Below are 17,860 nucleotides of genomic sequence, written 5' to 3'. Positions count from 1 at the left end.
CATCGCAATAAGAGTGTGTATTACACATTGTGTTTAACAGTGGGGGTCATTGCATACATTATGGTTAAGTTAATGCTAAAGCAATGTATGCGGCTAAAGTGTGCCATTACTAAAGGTTTTAGGTGAATTCTTTTCTTGCTTCGGCTACTTGCACTCCATGGTGTTCGCATGACCTCGTCAGCTCTTCAATATTCAACTTTTTCAAAGTGGGACTGAGCTTTGCTGCAACAGGGGCCACTAGCTTCTATGAATGTGTCTGTGCCTAGGTGTAAGATACGTGGTCTGTGCGAAGGTTTGTCTGAGCAGGCGAAACAGTTTTCCCTCCAGTGAATACAGCTGAATTGCATGCCAGGTTTTGCTTTCACAGGGCAGTGCAATGTATCCTTCATGTTTTCTATCACGGCGCTCTAAATTATTATAATAATGTTAGACAAAAGTAAGACTTCATAATATGATATCGTTTAATGTAGTACAATACCTTCAAGAACAAAATTTTTCTTTTTTATTTTGCTTAATATTTTAATGACATAACTTTGGCAACGATCACAATCAGCTGATCAAGATAGATTGTGATCGCCGTGTCGATCACGATTAATACAGTGATATTACATAGTGCGCATCATTTCGTGTTTCGAAAAACCTCGCACGGTGTTTTTCATAAAAAGTGTTTGTACATCGAGCGTGAGAAGCGTCTATGCAACGGGCACTTCAACTTGGAACATATTTATGAGACGGTGTAAATTAATTCCGTTCAGATGACGCAACTACATCAATATACCCGCGTCGAAATAATTACACACACCGGATGACCACAATCCATTTTATAATGCCTACACCACTGTGTATTCCCCCCACCTGGTTTGTTTACTTTCGCACCGTGCCATGCCAGCGGGTTCTGTTGGTTGCTTTTTTCTCACGCCTCGTCCATGCGTACGTCACTCATCTTCCTCCGTGGTATAGGCACACAGCGCAGTGCATTTCGCAAAAGGTCACCAAGATACTCATATCGTTGCGATACTGAAGTAACACACACGCACATATAGAAAGGCTGGTAGGTCACAGACGCGCACATTCTACAAAACACAGACGTGCACATTCAGACTTCATCTTCATACTGTACACGATTGACCGCGACGACAATGATCGAGGGTGGTCAATCTCAGGAGAAATGCTTGGTGCATCCGAACGACGCAAAAACAGATGCTGTGGTTCTGCTTCACGCTGCCAAAACGACGTAACGTGATGAAGATTTGCCACTTCGGTTCAATTCAAACACTACGAAATCAGAAACGTCAGCATCGAATGACGGCCAGAGCAATGATGCTGACTGGGAATGGATGACATAGCTTCTTAACGAGGAAAAAAACCACAGGAAAACTGAATGGATGCCTGCCGGTAAAACTGCACAGTAAAAAAAAAGAAACTATGAATGTCTTGTAGGAGGAGGAATCTTTTTAACGCATGGTATATTGGGTAGTAGAAGCGTGGAATCTTGCCAGGCATTAAAACCTATGAAGTTTGCAACAAGTGTGTGTATTAAAGGCTCACTCATTACTAAGTGCTCAGACATATATAATCATCACTGTTAACAAAGTGGGCAGCTGTGTAAGCTCTTTGGTTGCCTTATAAATGAGTAGGGGCCACTGACTGATTCACAAAAGGAGTGATTCTAAGGCAGAGGACACTGTGCAGCTGTACTTGCAGGAGGCACTTTAAGTTAGTTTTAAATTACCAATGTGAAAAAGAAGACGCTTACTTCATTGTGGAATAGTTGAGGCATTCGCCAAGAAACGAAGCCAGGCTAGCAATTGAGAAGGCAGTGCACACAGGGCATCATTGGGCTGTCATCTTTTAGCTTTGAATACAAAGACCAATAATTTTCTAGGCTTTTCGCCATGGCATGTGTCTTCTTATCTCGCTTGCTGTATGCACTTGGCGTCTAATGCATGGTTTTGAAGAACTATTTGAGCAGGATGCGTATTTTTGTCGTTTTCTTCATTTTTCAATATTTTAACCAGTAGTGGTAGCAGTAGTAGAGACTTTATTGCACTAGAGGGAATTAGGAAGAAGGTGGGTGGTTCCCCTAGTCCAGAGCCCCTCTGGCCTTTGCGACTCGCTGGGCCTGATCGAGCAGAGCAACCAGACGTTGCAAGTTTTTGACATAAAACCAGCGACAGAAATGTGCATATGTAAGGAAATGAACGCAACAGCTTGAAACACTAGACAAAGGCTTGACGTCAGAAAAAGGAGCAAGAAAGAATAGAGCAATAATAGTGAAAGTTGGGGTAGTTGGTTCTTCATACTTGGGAAGTAAAAACAGCGCACAAATATAGACAAGGACAGAAAAAGAGACGACGCCACGCTGAACTCGCAACTAACCTTTATTGGAAAATACACGCACATATATCAAGCATTCGTCCCGGTCACGTGGAAAACCAAAGGCATCTGTGCATCAAAGCAAATAAGGCACGAAACAAGCCTAATGATATTGAACATCAACACGTGTGTAACAACCCAGAAAAAAAAACACACCTTTCTACTTGCCGAAAACATACGCAACAGTCCCTGACAGGGGCTGCAGGGACTGTTGCATATGTTTTTGGCAAGTAGGAAGGTGTGTTTTTTTTTGTTTTTTCTGGGATGCTACACACGTGTTGAGGTTCAAAATCATTAGGCTTGTTTCGTACCTTATTAGCTTTGATGCAGAGACGCCTTTGGTTTTTGGCACAGACGCCTTTGGTATTAGCTTGACTGTGCAGAATTGACGGCATTTACAAAAGACAAAGCTTCTGAAACATGTTAACCATGCACTTCTACAATGGTATAGGTGGTTTCACTAAATTGTTTAAACATTAGTGAAAAATGTTTATTTTAGTAATTATCTTAACTTCCAGTTTGGTCGTTTATGTATTCGTAATTTATATTTTTATGCACCGTCGCAGCTTCCTGAACAGTTGCTATCTGTAAACACAAGCATCGGGCACACATTAAGACCAAGTCATTGTTTGGAAACAGATAGTGGAGGATATGGCTTTCATTACTTTACTTGGCAATAATCGATGGCTTGTTCACTCGTAACAACACTGGTCAATTTATTTCAGCACGACGTTGAAACAGAGCCTGTACATCATGAAGCATCGAATCTGGCTCCTGAGTCGGGGAAACCCGTAGCAACATCAACAGAGCCAGCATGTGAGCTGGGCCATATCATCGGTATATCCATTCAAGTGCGGCTACCGACCCATTGTGAAGAAGCATCAGAAGCAGATGAAAAGAAGCTTTTGTCAACGATTGCTACACAAACAGAGCCACAAGGTGCTTCTCCAGGTATGTCTCTGCATTTGCCGTTTCATAAATGAAAAAGAGTCCGTTTCACATTATGGTTAAAGCAGTGAATGCTACAGGTACGAATTGAAATGGTATGCCAAGTTAACTTAGCATTGTTTCGTTATTGAGCACTGCTTAAAAGACGAACGCTTCAGAAGAAGGATTAGACAAACATAAGCGCATTACACTTGTGTCTGTCTAGTCCTTCATCTGAAATATTCGTCATTTAAGCACTGCGCAATAACGCAACAATGAATTGCTACCAACTCACCCAAGCAAGTGCTTTTATCAACCTAGCAGCCAACTTTTTTTAGTATTGGATTTGGCATCACTCTGCAAAATATTTGCACAAGGGGAAGTTGTTGGCTTGTCTTTAGTCATGTCTTTGCTCTCAAAAAACTGCTGTAAAAGATCAAGAGGGGGATGGGAGAGAAAAAAGAGGGGGGAGGGTGCACAGTAAAATTGGGAGACAGGATAACCTTTTACCAACATTTGCTCTGGTCATCGCACCCAATATGAAGCCTCATGCTAGTGGCTGAAGCCTTGGTGGTCGTTCGGGTATTTCTGCAGTGATTTTTGTAGATCAGTAGTGGCTGCCCTGCCAAGATGGTCTAGTGGCTAAGGTACTCGGCTGCTGACCCTTAGGTCGCGGGATCAAATCTTGGCTATGGCGGCTGCATTTCCAATGGAGGCGGAAATGTTGTAGGCCCATGTACTCAGATTTAGATCCACGTTAAAGAACCGCAGGTGGTAGAAATTTCCGGAGCCCTCTTATACAGCGTCTCTCATACTCATATGGTGGTTTGGGGGCGTTAAACCCTACGAATCAATCAGATCACCAGTGGCCATGGCAATGGTGTGCTAAGCAGTAACCAGTCCTGGAAAGCAGACGCTCATGATTGAAGCGATTGAGGCAATGGCCCATTGTTTGTAGTCGGAGTCAAGCGGCAGTCTCAGGTGATGTGCTCTAGGTGTGCTTGGTGTTGCAGGGACTGCAAATGCCGCTGAGCGATTTCTAGTCCACAGGGCTCTTTGTTTCAGCAGCGATGGTGCATGAGAAACGAATTGAGAAGCCTTCAGCTGTGCATGCTCATGTTAAACATTCGTGTTTGAAGGAGCGAAGGTTACCGAATAAGTTGGATATTGCAAAGAGTTGGCAGCAATGAACAGCAACATCAAAGGGAACCTGGAGAACTTCAAAAACTGTTAAAAAATTGTGAAATAACCACCATTCATGTGCTTTCTATTGGGTTGTAGAGACAGAATCGGCGTCACCTACAGAAAGCTCTAAAATAATTTTACTGTGACAGCTGTTATGAGATCACAACTTGGGTCTCGCGCAGCGCCGTAGTTGTCTGTCGCCACCTTTTCGGTAATCACGTTGCGGGAAATCATCAGAAAAACCTAATACCAATGACAAAGTGGGGCTCTAACTTGGGTCCGCTGTGTGCCAGCCCAGTATTCTACTATTGAGCCACGTCGGCGCTTGGGACTTGTTGGCAAACTTGCCTTAGTCAGGTTTTATGTCGGGAAAGCTGTCGTGTTAATACGACTTATAAAGCAATTTAGAACAACAAAAAAACAACCAGCTGTCGCACAATGCGAAGGGCGTAATGAGCGGGTCGCCCAATGCTCCAACTCACTACAAAAGCTTGTTCTTGATCACGTTTTAACTGTAGCGCATACTCATTTCAGGCAGAATTCCTCATTGTCGTCAGTGTCTGCATGAACAATTGGCACTGAATTCTTTGCAAGTGTTCCGTGGATACCACGCTTCTCAGAAGGATGATCAAGGATAGCATAGCGAATGCTAGCCTACTACTCAGAAATTATTATTATTAATGCTGTAGTGCAAAAGTGTGGGATTTCTGCAAAACTAAGGTGATAGTTAGGCACATTGATCAGATGACGCGAGAAATAATTGACGCATCCGACATTATCTACCTGGAAGATGACTGCATCAGTATGGCTTTTCGGCACTGACGCAGAAAGAAATGATGCATCTTCACCCGCAATGCAAGATGTGTGATAGGTGTGTGTGACCTCGGCATGACTGGTCATTTCTATTGTGCTGTGTGTGAAATTTATTGTTATTCATTTTTGCAAATCTTTTTTAACCATGAAATGCGATTGCATAAAAACATCATGTGTCTGTCCAATCAACTCAGTTGAAACTTTATTCTTGTATCCGTCTAGTCCTTTATTCGTCTTTTAAGCAGTGCGCAATAAGGTGACAATAAAATGACTGACGCCTGAATAAAAGCTGTTGGCAATTAGATTAAACATAGTGGTACTTGGATTAAATTTTATGTGCACGCGGCCTGATTGAGTTAGCACTTGGATTAAGTATGTTTGCGCTTGGATTAAATGTTTGGGGTCATAGATTAAATAGGTTGGTGCTCAGAATATTTTAATGGTGTGCAGGTTACTTAAGCTGGCACTTGGATTAAAGTGAGCGGGAAAACCTGTAGTTCTACATGTTTTGGCGACCTGAATTTCTTCTGACACGAATGTTTTTGTGAACGCACAAGATTCATAGCTTCAAGATTGTACTGCAGTGTTCCGACATATGGTGTGCTCAAGTGAGTACAAAAGTACTAAACACATTGGCTTTATTGGCTGGACACTTATATCCCACATGCTGCATCAAAGTACCACTGCAAGGGTGTAAATTACATATATAGCTCTTGTCAAATGAAATACCACTGTTTCGACTGCCTTGTGTATGGATAGAGTTGGTCTAAAAACATTAATTTTGTCAAATTGATTACTCAAGAAATAGCCTCTCAGTGACAACAATAGATAATGTAATTGATGAAGGACTTCCCAACATTGCAGCATGATTGAGAAGTTAAGGAGATGGAGGAGTCATTGGGCACAGCGGACCCGGCAATGCCATGACGCTAAACAGGAAACTGTTTTTCATACTGTAGGATTTGCTGGGAATCGCCCCCGGTTTACCAATGACTTGTCAGGTGTGCCATGAGGTGTGCCAAGCCAACGATGTATACCAGCTTTTCAATTTCGATCTCGTCATCAAATCAACTAGCGCCATCGCATGATAGTGTGCAACTTCTGGCGACACCTATCAACCAACGAGGTGTGACGTCATCAACAGCGGAGGATGTAAAGCAGATGCTTCACGACTACTACTTCATTGGGCACAGCGGACCCAGCAATGCCATGACGCTAAGCAGGAAACTGTTCTTCGTACTGCAGGTTAATTCTCATTACTGTACGTTTCGAAGTGACTGTCCTGGCCTAGTGGTCCTGCCGTGCCCAAAACGGTGCTATAGCATTGCTTATAAATGTGTGTTTATGCTGAAGTTGCTGTTGTGCGGTGACGTGGAAGTGAATCCTGGACCTACACAAAAAGAAATTGTTGAAGAGCTGCTTCAGGGCTAGAAGGCCTTGCAATGAGGCCTAAATGAAATGAAGACAGAAATAGCAGACATAAAAAACACGATAAAAAGACTTACCGATAAAGTATTCGAAAGTAGTTCTGAACCCTTCCTTCCTTCAGGACAAGCTGATAAAGTACAGGCAGTGCTACAGTCAGTGGAGCATGTCATAAACTTTCAGGCCAAAAAACTTACAGATCTGGAGGACCGATGCAGATGATCTAATTTGATATTTCATGGAATACCCGAATCATCCGATGAAACAGAAACGTCGCTTAAGGATAAGGTTGTGAAAGACCTCTTCGAAGTTAAACTTGGCGTGAAATGTAGATTCATTGGTCGCATTCATCGACTTGGACATCACAAAGGCAAGCGCCCAGTGATCATATACCTCCAAGATTTCAACGAAAAAAAGTAAATCTTTGCTAGTGTAAAAAAGATAAAAAGCAGCCTAATACTCGTCCAGAATGACTACTCCGCATTAACATTAAGAAAACGAAAACTGCTCTGGGGAAGTGCTAAAAGTGAAAAGCAACTCGGGAAGAAGGTCTCGCTTATTCACGACAGACTTTTATTGGAATGAAACGCTGAACAAATGGATTAAAGCAACAAAAACCGCACATTACACGCACGTAAAAGGTTAGCGCGATAATACATCGACATTATCTTGCGACTGACATGATGCCTTTAAAAGCCCTAAACAAGTTTGAATATTGAATGTAAACGCCCGCAGTGTGAAAAACAAAACTTAATCCTTAGAAATTTTGTTGCTACTGTATGATCCTCATGTAGCTGTCTTTACAGAAACGTGGCTGAATGAAGAGATATGTTACAATGACATATTCCCCCCTTCTTACACAGTATTTCGTAAAGATAGGCAGGCTAGGGGCGGAGGCGTGGCTATCTTATTTAAAGATAGTGTTCAGGCGGTTTTATTAGATGAGGTAGTAGGTATCAAAAGCGTGCGTGTTAAAATCTCTAGAAGGGGCCAGAGTTTCATGTTGTACACACTTTATAGACCTCCAGGTGCCACAATGGATGTATTAGAGATGCTGAATAATGAAATGTCAATGCACGAAAATAAGAAAATTGTTCTTCTCAATGATTTTAACCTGCCGGGAGTAGATTTGCAAGGCATTGTTGCCAGTAGCTCATATAATAAACTAGTTAGCACTATGTTCGATAATATGTTAAGGTATAATTTAATGCAGGTAGTCCATGAACCAACTCGTGTACAGAATTCGCTTAGCTCTGTGTTGGACCTGGCGTTCATCAGTCGCGATTTTTCTGATTGCACTGTAGAAGTGGAGCCAGGGCTCTATAATCACCATCTTGTAAGCATATCATTACGGCTTCAACCACTTAAAAAGTATAAGCACGTCTGTGCACGTTCTTTTAAGCACTTTTCTCATGCCAATGACCCAAGCATTATCGATTACTTGCAAAACTATTTGATTGATTTTGAGGGCAACAATGCTCAATTACTTTGGAACAACTTCAAAGATACGTGTCACTATTGCCTGGATAATTTCGTCCCTTATAATCTAAAGAAAATTAAAAAGGAAACGCCTTCGATGAATCGGAAAATTATTCAACTAAAACGCAGGATAAAGAAATATAAAAAGAAACATGTGCAGAATGACAAAATAAGGCAGATGCAAGATGACCTCACTCGTACACTTCGCACAGCAAAAGATTTTTATTTCAAGATATCGCTTCCTAACTTCATAAAAAATCAGTCGGATAAATTATGACACAACATAAAAGATGTAAACATTTTGACAGCAATCTGTCTGGCTGGGTAGAAAGGTTTAGAAAAGGAATTTGGGAAAGAGGCTCTTGCTCGAGTCTTGGCACATTCAGCATACGCCTGCCAACGTGAACCGCTCGCTGGGATCAATGCCTTCGGTGTACGTTCACGGTCTCCGAAACGTGGTGGAAAGGGAAAGCCGGAGCCGTGGTGAGAGAACACGACGCGACGACACTTAAATGACCAAGACAGTCACCCCCTGAGGAAGGGACCGAGTCAGTCTCGAAACGTCGGACTCTATTTGAACTGTGGCTGGAGCAATTTCAATTTTATAAACATAAAAGATAGCAAGAAACCAGTTACTCAAATATCAGTTGACGGGAAGCCGGTGACAGATAAGTGTGACATTGCTCAACACTTCAACAACTACTTTCAAAGTGTATTCTCCAGTGCAACTGTATGTGCGTGTGACGGCAGATTCTTCAAACTATTCGATACGAGTTTCGTATCGTATGCTGGGGTATTTATTATGCTTCTTTACTTGAAAACTAAGAGTTCTTCTCGTCCTGATGAAATCCCTAACATATTTCTCGAGCGATACGCTAAGCTTCTTGCAAGCTTCCTTGTAATTTTGTTCCGTGTCTTAGTCATTACTGCACAACTGCCTATTACTGGAAGAGAGCCCGGATCGTTCGTTTGTTCAAGAAAGGTGACTGGACACTTATACAAAATTATCGTCCTATTCCACTGACATTCCAATGCTGCAAACTTGTGGAACATATTATAGCCAACTGTGTTCGTGAATTTCTAAATAATAGTGCTGCACAAACAGAACGTCAGAATGGCTTTTGAAAAGGGTATTCAACGATAACCCAACTAATAACAGTACTTCACTCGTTCGCTTCGTCTCTTGATTCTAATGGCCAAATAGATGTAATATTTCTTGATTTTAGCAAAGCTTTCGACAAAGTTTCGCACATTAAACTAATCATAAAGCTTAGAATTCTTGGCGTCCCTCAACACTTCATCAGATGAATTTCTGCTTACCTGACTAACAGGAAGCAATATATTGACATTAAAGGCAAACAATCTGAAAGTTTGGCAGTCATTTCAGGGGTGCCACAAGGCAGTGTCCTAGGCCCCCTGCTTTTCTTGGTTTATATTAATGATATTGTTAGCGTAGTAAGCCAAGGTGTTCAAATTCAATTTTTCGCAGATGAATGTGTATTATTCCAAGTAATTTTCCACCTTGAAGATCAAGTTGAGTTAAATAGCAATTTAAGTGACGTATTGCAGTGGTGCGAAAAACGGGGAATGGTTTTGAATGCCAATAAAACCGTACTGCTCCCTATAACGCGTAAAAAAGCACCCCTGTCTTTTACTTATCAGCTTGGCTCTTCGCCACTTAGGCAAGTCGATAGCTATAAATACTTGGGTGTTACTATAACAACTACCTTATCGTGGAATAAACATATAAATAATACTTCCTCCTCTGCATTCAGAAAGCTTTGCATTGTAAAACATAAGCTTCATAATGCCCCTAGCAATGTTAAATTACAGGCCTATTATTCTTTAATAAGACCTAAATTAGAATAAGCGAGTGTAGTATGGGACCCATACACTCAAACTAACATCAAGTGCCTCGAAAGAATACAAAGGAAAGCTGTCCGGTTCATTTTTAACAACTTCTCACCATTCGACTCTCCTTCTGAAATAATGAAGGCCAATGGCATTTCCCTTCCTAGCACACGTCAAAAACAGATAAAAAATGACCTTCTTGCTCTTCTTCTGAATCCCAAACTTGCAATTGACCTATCGCCGTACCTGAGATCGTTATCAACCAGACCCATAAGACATCATCACGCCAAATTTCTAACACCCTATTTCTGCAGGGCAGACGCTTATAAGTACTCATATTTTCCACGCACGGTCTCAGATTGGAACGAAACAACTCGGGCATCCTCATAGAATCTATTTCTCCTTCGCTCTAAATAGCATTGTCCTGAAAATTCAGGTTTCCGATCTTTTATTACAGCATTTTTCTTTTCGTTTTTTTTTCATCATGTATGTGCTGAACTTATTGTATACTTGTGTATTCATTACGTTCTTGGCTTGACCGGTGAAAATTATTGTGTTCATTGTTTTGTATTTAGTGTGTATTTATTTTTACTTTAATTGCGCAACATATGAAGGACGAATTTGTGGTGTCTTGTTTTTTCTTCTTTTGTCCGGTACATGCAATATTATGAAATAATGTGCTATGTTGTTGCTTGTGTTCACTATGAGTGTATGAAACCCTTACCCCAAACAATCTTAATGCCACCTATTGTTTCAACTATGTCCCCTTATAACTGCCCACCTGCTTGGACTTAAAGTCTGCAGTATGTAATAAATAAAAAATAAAATAACAGTATGTTTGAGGGCACTCTGTTGCTTTTGTTCATTTAAAAGGGCCCTGCAACGTTTTTTGAGCTTGGTCAGAAAACGCTGCCGATCCGTCTTGGAGGCTTTCGAGAACACGCGAGCCAAATATTATAGCGCAGCACGCGGCCTGGAGTTCACAATAGTTTATCAGTCATCTAAAAATTGCTTTCTCTTCTCTCGAGAAATGACAGAAGACGCTCGAAAATCACCTGTAGAATGTCATATATCAGCCATTGGCTGATTTGAACAAGGCGTGCATGGGCTTTACAAGGATTGCCATGAAAGGCCGTGACTTGTCCACGCGTGCACGTGTGATTACACGGAAAAAAAAGTGTGTAGTCGATAAAATAATTAAATAAAAAGGGCTCAAGGTGACTAGGGGCGCGTGACGTATTTTATTTGCCCCTTGCATCCTCCCTGTATAGCCTCTTGCGTTTTCGCCAAGACGAAAGAAGAAAGAACATGATTGAATGCGACAATTGTTTGTAACTCCGCTCGTACTGTATGAGTTCTTGAAATTTTCGCAGCGTTGAGTTCGTGAGGCAATAAGCTCTCTTAGTGAATCCATGATTACATGAAAAAGTGTTTCAGGGTCCTTTTAACAATGGTCAGTGCGCCCTCGCAGTTGCTTCCATCGCTCCGAATCGTAGCCAAAAAATTGCATGCTTTTGATGTTAGCAGAAGGGTCGTTGCCACAGTCATTATTTTATTGAACATCATTTGTCGTTTTACACTTGGCAACCTAATCCATTATGAGATTGTGACGATGTTGTGACCAGGTCTGCACTTCTTCTTCGGATTGATTATACTGAAAATATTAAATAACCCATTCGCTTTCTGCAGTTTTGTGTTTAAAATTGGGAAGAGAATCATGGATTGCACTACAAGATTTCATACCTGCCAACTCTTCCGATTTTCTCGTAAAATGTGCGAATTTTGACCCGCTTACAATTTACAAATCTTACCTGAAATTTTACAAAAAAAAATATTTCATTTTGGATTAAAAAAATAAAATGAGTAAATTAGCGTGGCCTTCGCGATTGGTTACGGCGCATTGCAGTAGCTAGTCGCGAAGGCCACTAAATCGGTGCTGTGTTATATTTCGCCACCCGGAGAGAACAATATGTATTGGTGTTGATATCACATACCTGCCCGCATTGTCTGGGAGACTTCCAGATATCGACCGTTTCTTCCGTTTGCACGGTTGCCATGAAATCTTTCAGAAATCCAAATTCGTATGCTAGATCGGGCCGCATTGACAAAAATGCAGGTCATTCCATTCTAGGCATTTTGTGAGCCCATCCCATTTTATAATAAACGAATTTGAGAGGTGTTCACCTATACAGTAAAATCTCAGTGATGCAAAATTGCAGAAGATAAGGATTCGTTCAATTCCCCAGTCAAATTCATGTGTCCATTGAGCCAAAATTCGAATGTTCAGAACATTTTTTCTGATCGCAGCTTGTGATATGAACTTCAGTACTGAAACCGTCAAACAAAGGCCGATCGAGAGTAGTGTGCTGAAAGCCTCGGAAGTAGGTGTGTGACCAGCGCACGCACTGTCTTCTACAGTGCCTGTGGTTGTCGTTGCTACAACCACTGTGGACGAAACCGCGGTCATCGACGTGATCATGTATGCGACGGTGTTGCTGACAAAACTCCGCAAGTGAGCACGCGGCCAACGCTCGACCAATCAAAGCAAAGCTGCTTTCAGCAATTTTTGGGGACAAAACCACCACAGTTGCGATCATAGATAGCATAAAACAACTTAGTTTGAAGGCACGTGGATTGAAAACAAAACTACGGTTTGCCGCGACCTCCGCGCTCAAAACCGCAGCAATGAAATAGCGATCTACAAGCTCCGAGAATGCGTGGCTGACAAAACGGTTAACTAAAGACAGCAAAGACATAAAAAAAAGCTGGAAGTGTTTTGGCTTTCATGTTAAAAAAATCTAGTAGCGATCAAAGCCAAAGCCATGACCCACGCTTTCGCAGCAGCTAGCTACGCCGTCCCGTTCGTTCACATGTGAAGACATGCACGAGTTGTTTTGGCGGAAATCAATTTTTTTGCTAGTTATTTTATAGACGGGAAATTTCGGGAGCATTCGCACTCCCACTTTGAAACTCTCACTTTAGTGGGAAACCATACCCTTGTGTGTTCGACCAGTCTAAGCCATTATGAGACCGCAACGCCGATGTTTGCGCTTGCGTTTAAGCCCACCCCCCTCCCCTCCTTCGTTTTGTTTTTGCAATTTTTTTTGTTTGGTGCCAAGAATGGGGAAAAATAATTTAGCACGTTGATTTGACTTGTGGCGGCAAAACATTATTATGCTTGTCGCTAAAGGCTAACATATCACAGCTAAAAATTTTTGAAAAAGTCGGTAACACCCCCTCCCCCCCTCCTCACAGGGGTGTGGCCAGGGGTTGGCGGCACATCCTGGCTACACCACTGAGCAAAAAAATAGTCATTTTAAAAGGGTGTCTCTCCCGAAATTAATGTGGTGCCCCCCTTCCCCGTTCGGGGTTTTAGGAATTTCTTTGTTGCCAGGTTGGCAAGTATGATGTTCAAATTTCCATCACCCAAGTGAAAAAACTGTGCTTGTCTCACATCAGCTGTTTATTGCTGCGTAGCTTTGTTTTTAAGTATACTATATCTGTGCTGACAGAAACAATTCTGTAAAGAAGTCACCACAATAATGAGTAGAGGCACTTTAATTTTACACTACAAGATGTCAATTATGATGTGTAAGCTGAATTAATGACTCTTTATTCCCTGTTATCATGGTGCTTTCAGTGATGCAGTATAGAGACATTGGGGAGAAAGCTGTGAAGTGCGATGGTAATATAAAAGCAAATTGTTTGTGTCATTCACAACAATATACTTGTATTTCTGACCACCAAAATTATGTCACTGCAATCCTTGCAAATGTCTTTTTTTCTTTCGTTTGTTATTATCTATCTGGCCTCATTATAATTTCTTTCAGGGCTTGTTTGTTTTACGTGGTTCACATGTTAGACCGTAAATTGGTGCAATGCAATGTTTTATCAATAGTTATGTGAAAAATGCAGTAAATTGTTCAATGACTTAGTGTTTATTGTGGCACATAATGCGACATTTTACTTTTATTTCATGAAAAGATAGTTTTCATGAAATTGATTGGCTCATTGCACTGTTCCATTAGACTAGCTTTGGTTTGGGTGAGACCAGGTGATCATTCATTCACTTACATGTGGAGCAACCAGTGTGTATTGTCTGCTGCTGCAATCCATTCTACGTTGTGTATGGTACGTAATTTGCATTACACTTGTGTTTTCTTCATTGGCTTTGCAGGTTTCCTGTCTGTCACGTCCATGGAGCAGTTTTCTTCTGTCACGTCCCTGGAGCATATGCGCACTCACACAGGAGAACATCCTTTTTCTTGTCTCCACTGCCATGCATCCTTTTCTCAAAAAGACTCCCTCTATGACCACATGTGCACTCACGCAGGGGAGAGTCCCTTCTCTTGTGCTCAGTGCAATGCGTCATTTTCACGAAAAGACAAACTCAAAGACCACATGCGCAATCACACTGGGGAGCGCCCCTTCTCTTGTGCTCAGTGCAATGCGTCATTTTCACGGAAAGACAAACTCAAAGACCACATGCGCAATCACACTGGGGAGCGCCCCTTCTCTTGTGCTCAGTGTAATGCGTCATTTTCACGGAAAGGCAAACTCAAAGACCACATGCGCAATCACACTGGGGAGCGCCCCTTTTCCTGTTTCCACTGCAATGCACACTTTTCACGTAAAGATTCTCTCAATCTCCACATGCGCATTCACACGGGAAAGCGTCCATTTTCCTGTGCCCATAGCGATGCATCGTTTTTGCAGAAAACCCACCTTATGGGACACATTCCTGTGCACACAGGTGAGCGTCCCTTTTCTTGTGTGCATTGCAATGCATCCTTTTTTTGGAAAACTAACCTCAACAGCCACATGCGCACCCACTCAGGAGAGCGTCCCTTTTCTTGTGGCCACTGCAATGCACACTTTTCGCGTAACGATTCTCTTAATGACCACATGCGCATTCACACGGGAAAGCGTCCATTTTCCTGTGCCCATTGCGAAGCATCGTTTTTGCAGAAAAGCCACCTTATGAGACACATTCGTATGCACACTGGTGAGCGTCCCTTTTCTTGCTTGCAGTGCAATGTATCATTTAGGCTGAAAGCCCACCTTGTTGACCATGTGCGCACTCACACTGTTGAGCGTCCTTTTTCCTGTCTTCAGTGTGGTGCGTCCTTTGCCCGGAAAATCAACCTCGTAAGACATATGCGTACTCACTCAAAAAAGCATCTGTTTACATGTGTCCACTGAAATGCATTGTTTGTGATCGAACGCTACCTCGTTCAGCACATGCGCACTCACGCATGAGAGCAGTCCTGTGTTCACTGTAGTGCATCCTTTTCGCGGGAAGATGGTCTTCTCATGCATGTATGGTACTCGCACAGGAGAGCGTCCATACTCTTGTGTGCACTGCAATGCATCTTTCTCGGGAAAATACAACCTCAGAGGCCACATGCCTCTTCATCAAGGAAAGGAGAAGCCATATATGTTTAGGGCCTAAATGCTACCCCTTAAAGAATTGCTGGTCTAGCAGAGATGAAAGTTTGTTGGTTGATAGAGGCAGTGAGTTAGATTTAAGATGAGGATAGATGCTTAATTTTTGCTACTCGTTAGCGAGAATGCTTATAAGCATGGTAGGGAAGAGGAGCAATGTATATGAGTGGAAACCAAAGGCCAGCTTTTTCAAGGGTTCTGGTTTCATTACCCGCACTGCTAAGTGCCCACTAGTTTTGTTTATTGAGTAGGGAAAGTAACGAAGCCTAGCACTCAGTAACGTGGGTATTCATTTGCTGAGCAGGTGGCTCTTTTCGCATAACTTCTTTCACACCAGTTTTCTATTTTGTCTGGGACGCTAAGCCATGCTCTCTTGTTGGTTGAAGATATACGTTGTATGTGCCAAGGCACAAACGACCAAGAGAATGGTTGAAGAACATGCAACACACAGAAGCGCTCATTATGTGTTATTTGTCTATTGCCTCCATTGCGCTGTGCTTTCCCATTGCTATGAATCAACTCGCCTAGATCAAAGTCTTACTGCAATTCGAAACCACTGCTACTTGGTATTGGTGCTAATAAGTTCCAAGATGGCATAACTCTCCTTCACAAGAGCTGGTAAGTGTCCTTAGCCAGTGAGAATTATACTTTTTGCCTCCCTGTGTAGAAGAGATTTTCTGAATTCTTATCGCTCTCTGGGTTATTTAAAGTGAATGCAGGGGAGGATAAGGAGCTAATGAAGTTGAAGTTCACTTGCAGTTCTCTCAACTCATGAGACATGCATTGTCATGGTGCTAGCGCAAAAAGCATGTTTTTACATGCCTGATCAGGCTGAATTAAAAAGGGAGTTTTGTTATTTTGTAATTTGTAAAATGTCTCTTTGCATGAATTTTCAGATCTCAAGTATTTAGTTAGGATTGTTGTGCTTCTCTGTATAGAACTGTGCCATAGAAATGTAACATTAAAATGCATGTATCTCCATGAAGTGATTCATGGCATGTAGACGAAGCTCTGTGCATCGTAATGACGAGTTACCGCATGTTACCTGAGCGTGTCCTCGTATAGGGCAAATTGAGTGACAAAAAGTATATTGTAAGAATTCATTGGACGTCATCTTCCTCATCTGTCAATAACCATCATCAGTCTTCAGCCCGTTCCTCTTCTTCATTGGCGCCATCTTGCTGTTGCTTGAATAAAGCGTCAGCTGAAGCGTTGTATTTCAAGTTGTGGAGGTGCTGGGCCCGTCAGTACTTACTACTCACCAGCGAGCCGATTCTTATTGCACTGACATCATCGGTCGGCTTACAGGCGCTTCATCTTCCCCTAATGCCAGGCTCCGGAAACAACTCCGACTATTCAAGTTGGAAGACGATGTGCTATATCGATACATTTTCCACCCGGAAGGCCACCGATGGGTTCCCGTCGTACCACGTGCACTACGCACTGAAGTTTTGTGCGCTTCCCACGACGACCCGACGTCAGGACACTTGCGTTACTACAAAACATACGAGCGCATCCGCAGTCGATTCTTCTGGTCAGGTCTTTCCACGACGGTAGCTAAATATATTGCCTCGTGCGCACTTTCCCAACACGGCAAGTGGCCCACTACTGCTCCAGTCGGGACCCTACAACCACTTCCTTGTCCATCAGAGCCGTTCTTTGTCGTCGGAATTGACCTCTTTGGGCCCCTCCCATCTACATCAGACGGCAAGAGATGGATCGTCACCGCCGTTGATCACTTGACCCGGTACGCTGAGACGGCCTCGATCACTTTAGGAGCTGCTGCGGAAGTAGCAACTTTCTTCTTGAATGCTATTTACCTACGTCGCGAAGCCCCTCGGGTTCTTTTGAGCGACCGGGGCAAGGCATTTCTTTCAAGCACACTCAGTGAAGTTCTTCAAGCATCAAAAACTGTTCACAAAACAACATCTAGCTATCACCCGCAAACCAATGGCTTAACGGAAAGATTTCATCGCACGCTGTGTGACATGCTGTCCATGTATATCTGACCGGACCATCGCAATTGGGATGCCATACTTCCCTTTGTCACGTATGCATATAATACGTCAATTCAACAAACCACAGGCTATTCTCTATTTTTCCTAGTATACGGACGCCAACCGACATCACCGCTCGACGTTTCATTCTTTTCTGCCTCCGTCAACTCTTCACTATTCGTTTGCGACCAGTTTCTTTCCCGTGTTGCGCGATGCCGTCGTCTTGCCCGTGTAAACACCAAAGCTAGCCAAGAAGATCGCAAACATCGTTACGATGCCACTCACCGCGTCGTTCTCTACTGCCCTGGCGACGATGTACTTTTGTGGACTCCTGCGCGAACGCCTGGCTTATGCGAGAAGCT

General features: G+C 42.6%; 1 protein-coding gene across 1 annotated transcript; it reads left to right on the top strand.

Annotated features, from left to right (window-relative positions):
* Positions 1-3,108: 3,108 nt before the first annotated feature.
* On the top strand, positions 3,109-16,864 carry LOC142804051 (uncharacterized). Its single transcript, XM_075890567.1, has 2 exons — positions 3,109-3,327; positions 14,234-16,864. Exon 2 carries the CDS (start codon positions 14,254-14,256, stop codon positions 15,256-15,258), a length of 1,005 nt encoding a protein of 334 aa, XP_075746682.1. The 5' UTR covers positions 3,109-3,327; positions 14,234-14,253; the 3' UTR covers positions 15,259-16,864.
* The last annotated feature ends 996 nt before the right edge of the window (positions 16,865-17,860 follow it).

Source organism: Rhipicephalus microplus, chromosome 3, assembly GCF_043290135.1.
Source record: "Rhipicephalus microplus isolate Deutch F79 chromosome 3, USDA_Rmic, whole genome shotgun sequence".
Classification (NCBI taxonomy): Eukaryota; Metazoa; Arthropoda; class Arachnida; order Ixodida; family Ixodidae; genus Rhipicephalus; species Rhipicephalus microplus.
This window is presented reverse-complemented; position numbering and strand designations above follow the sequence as displayed.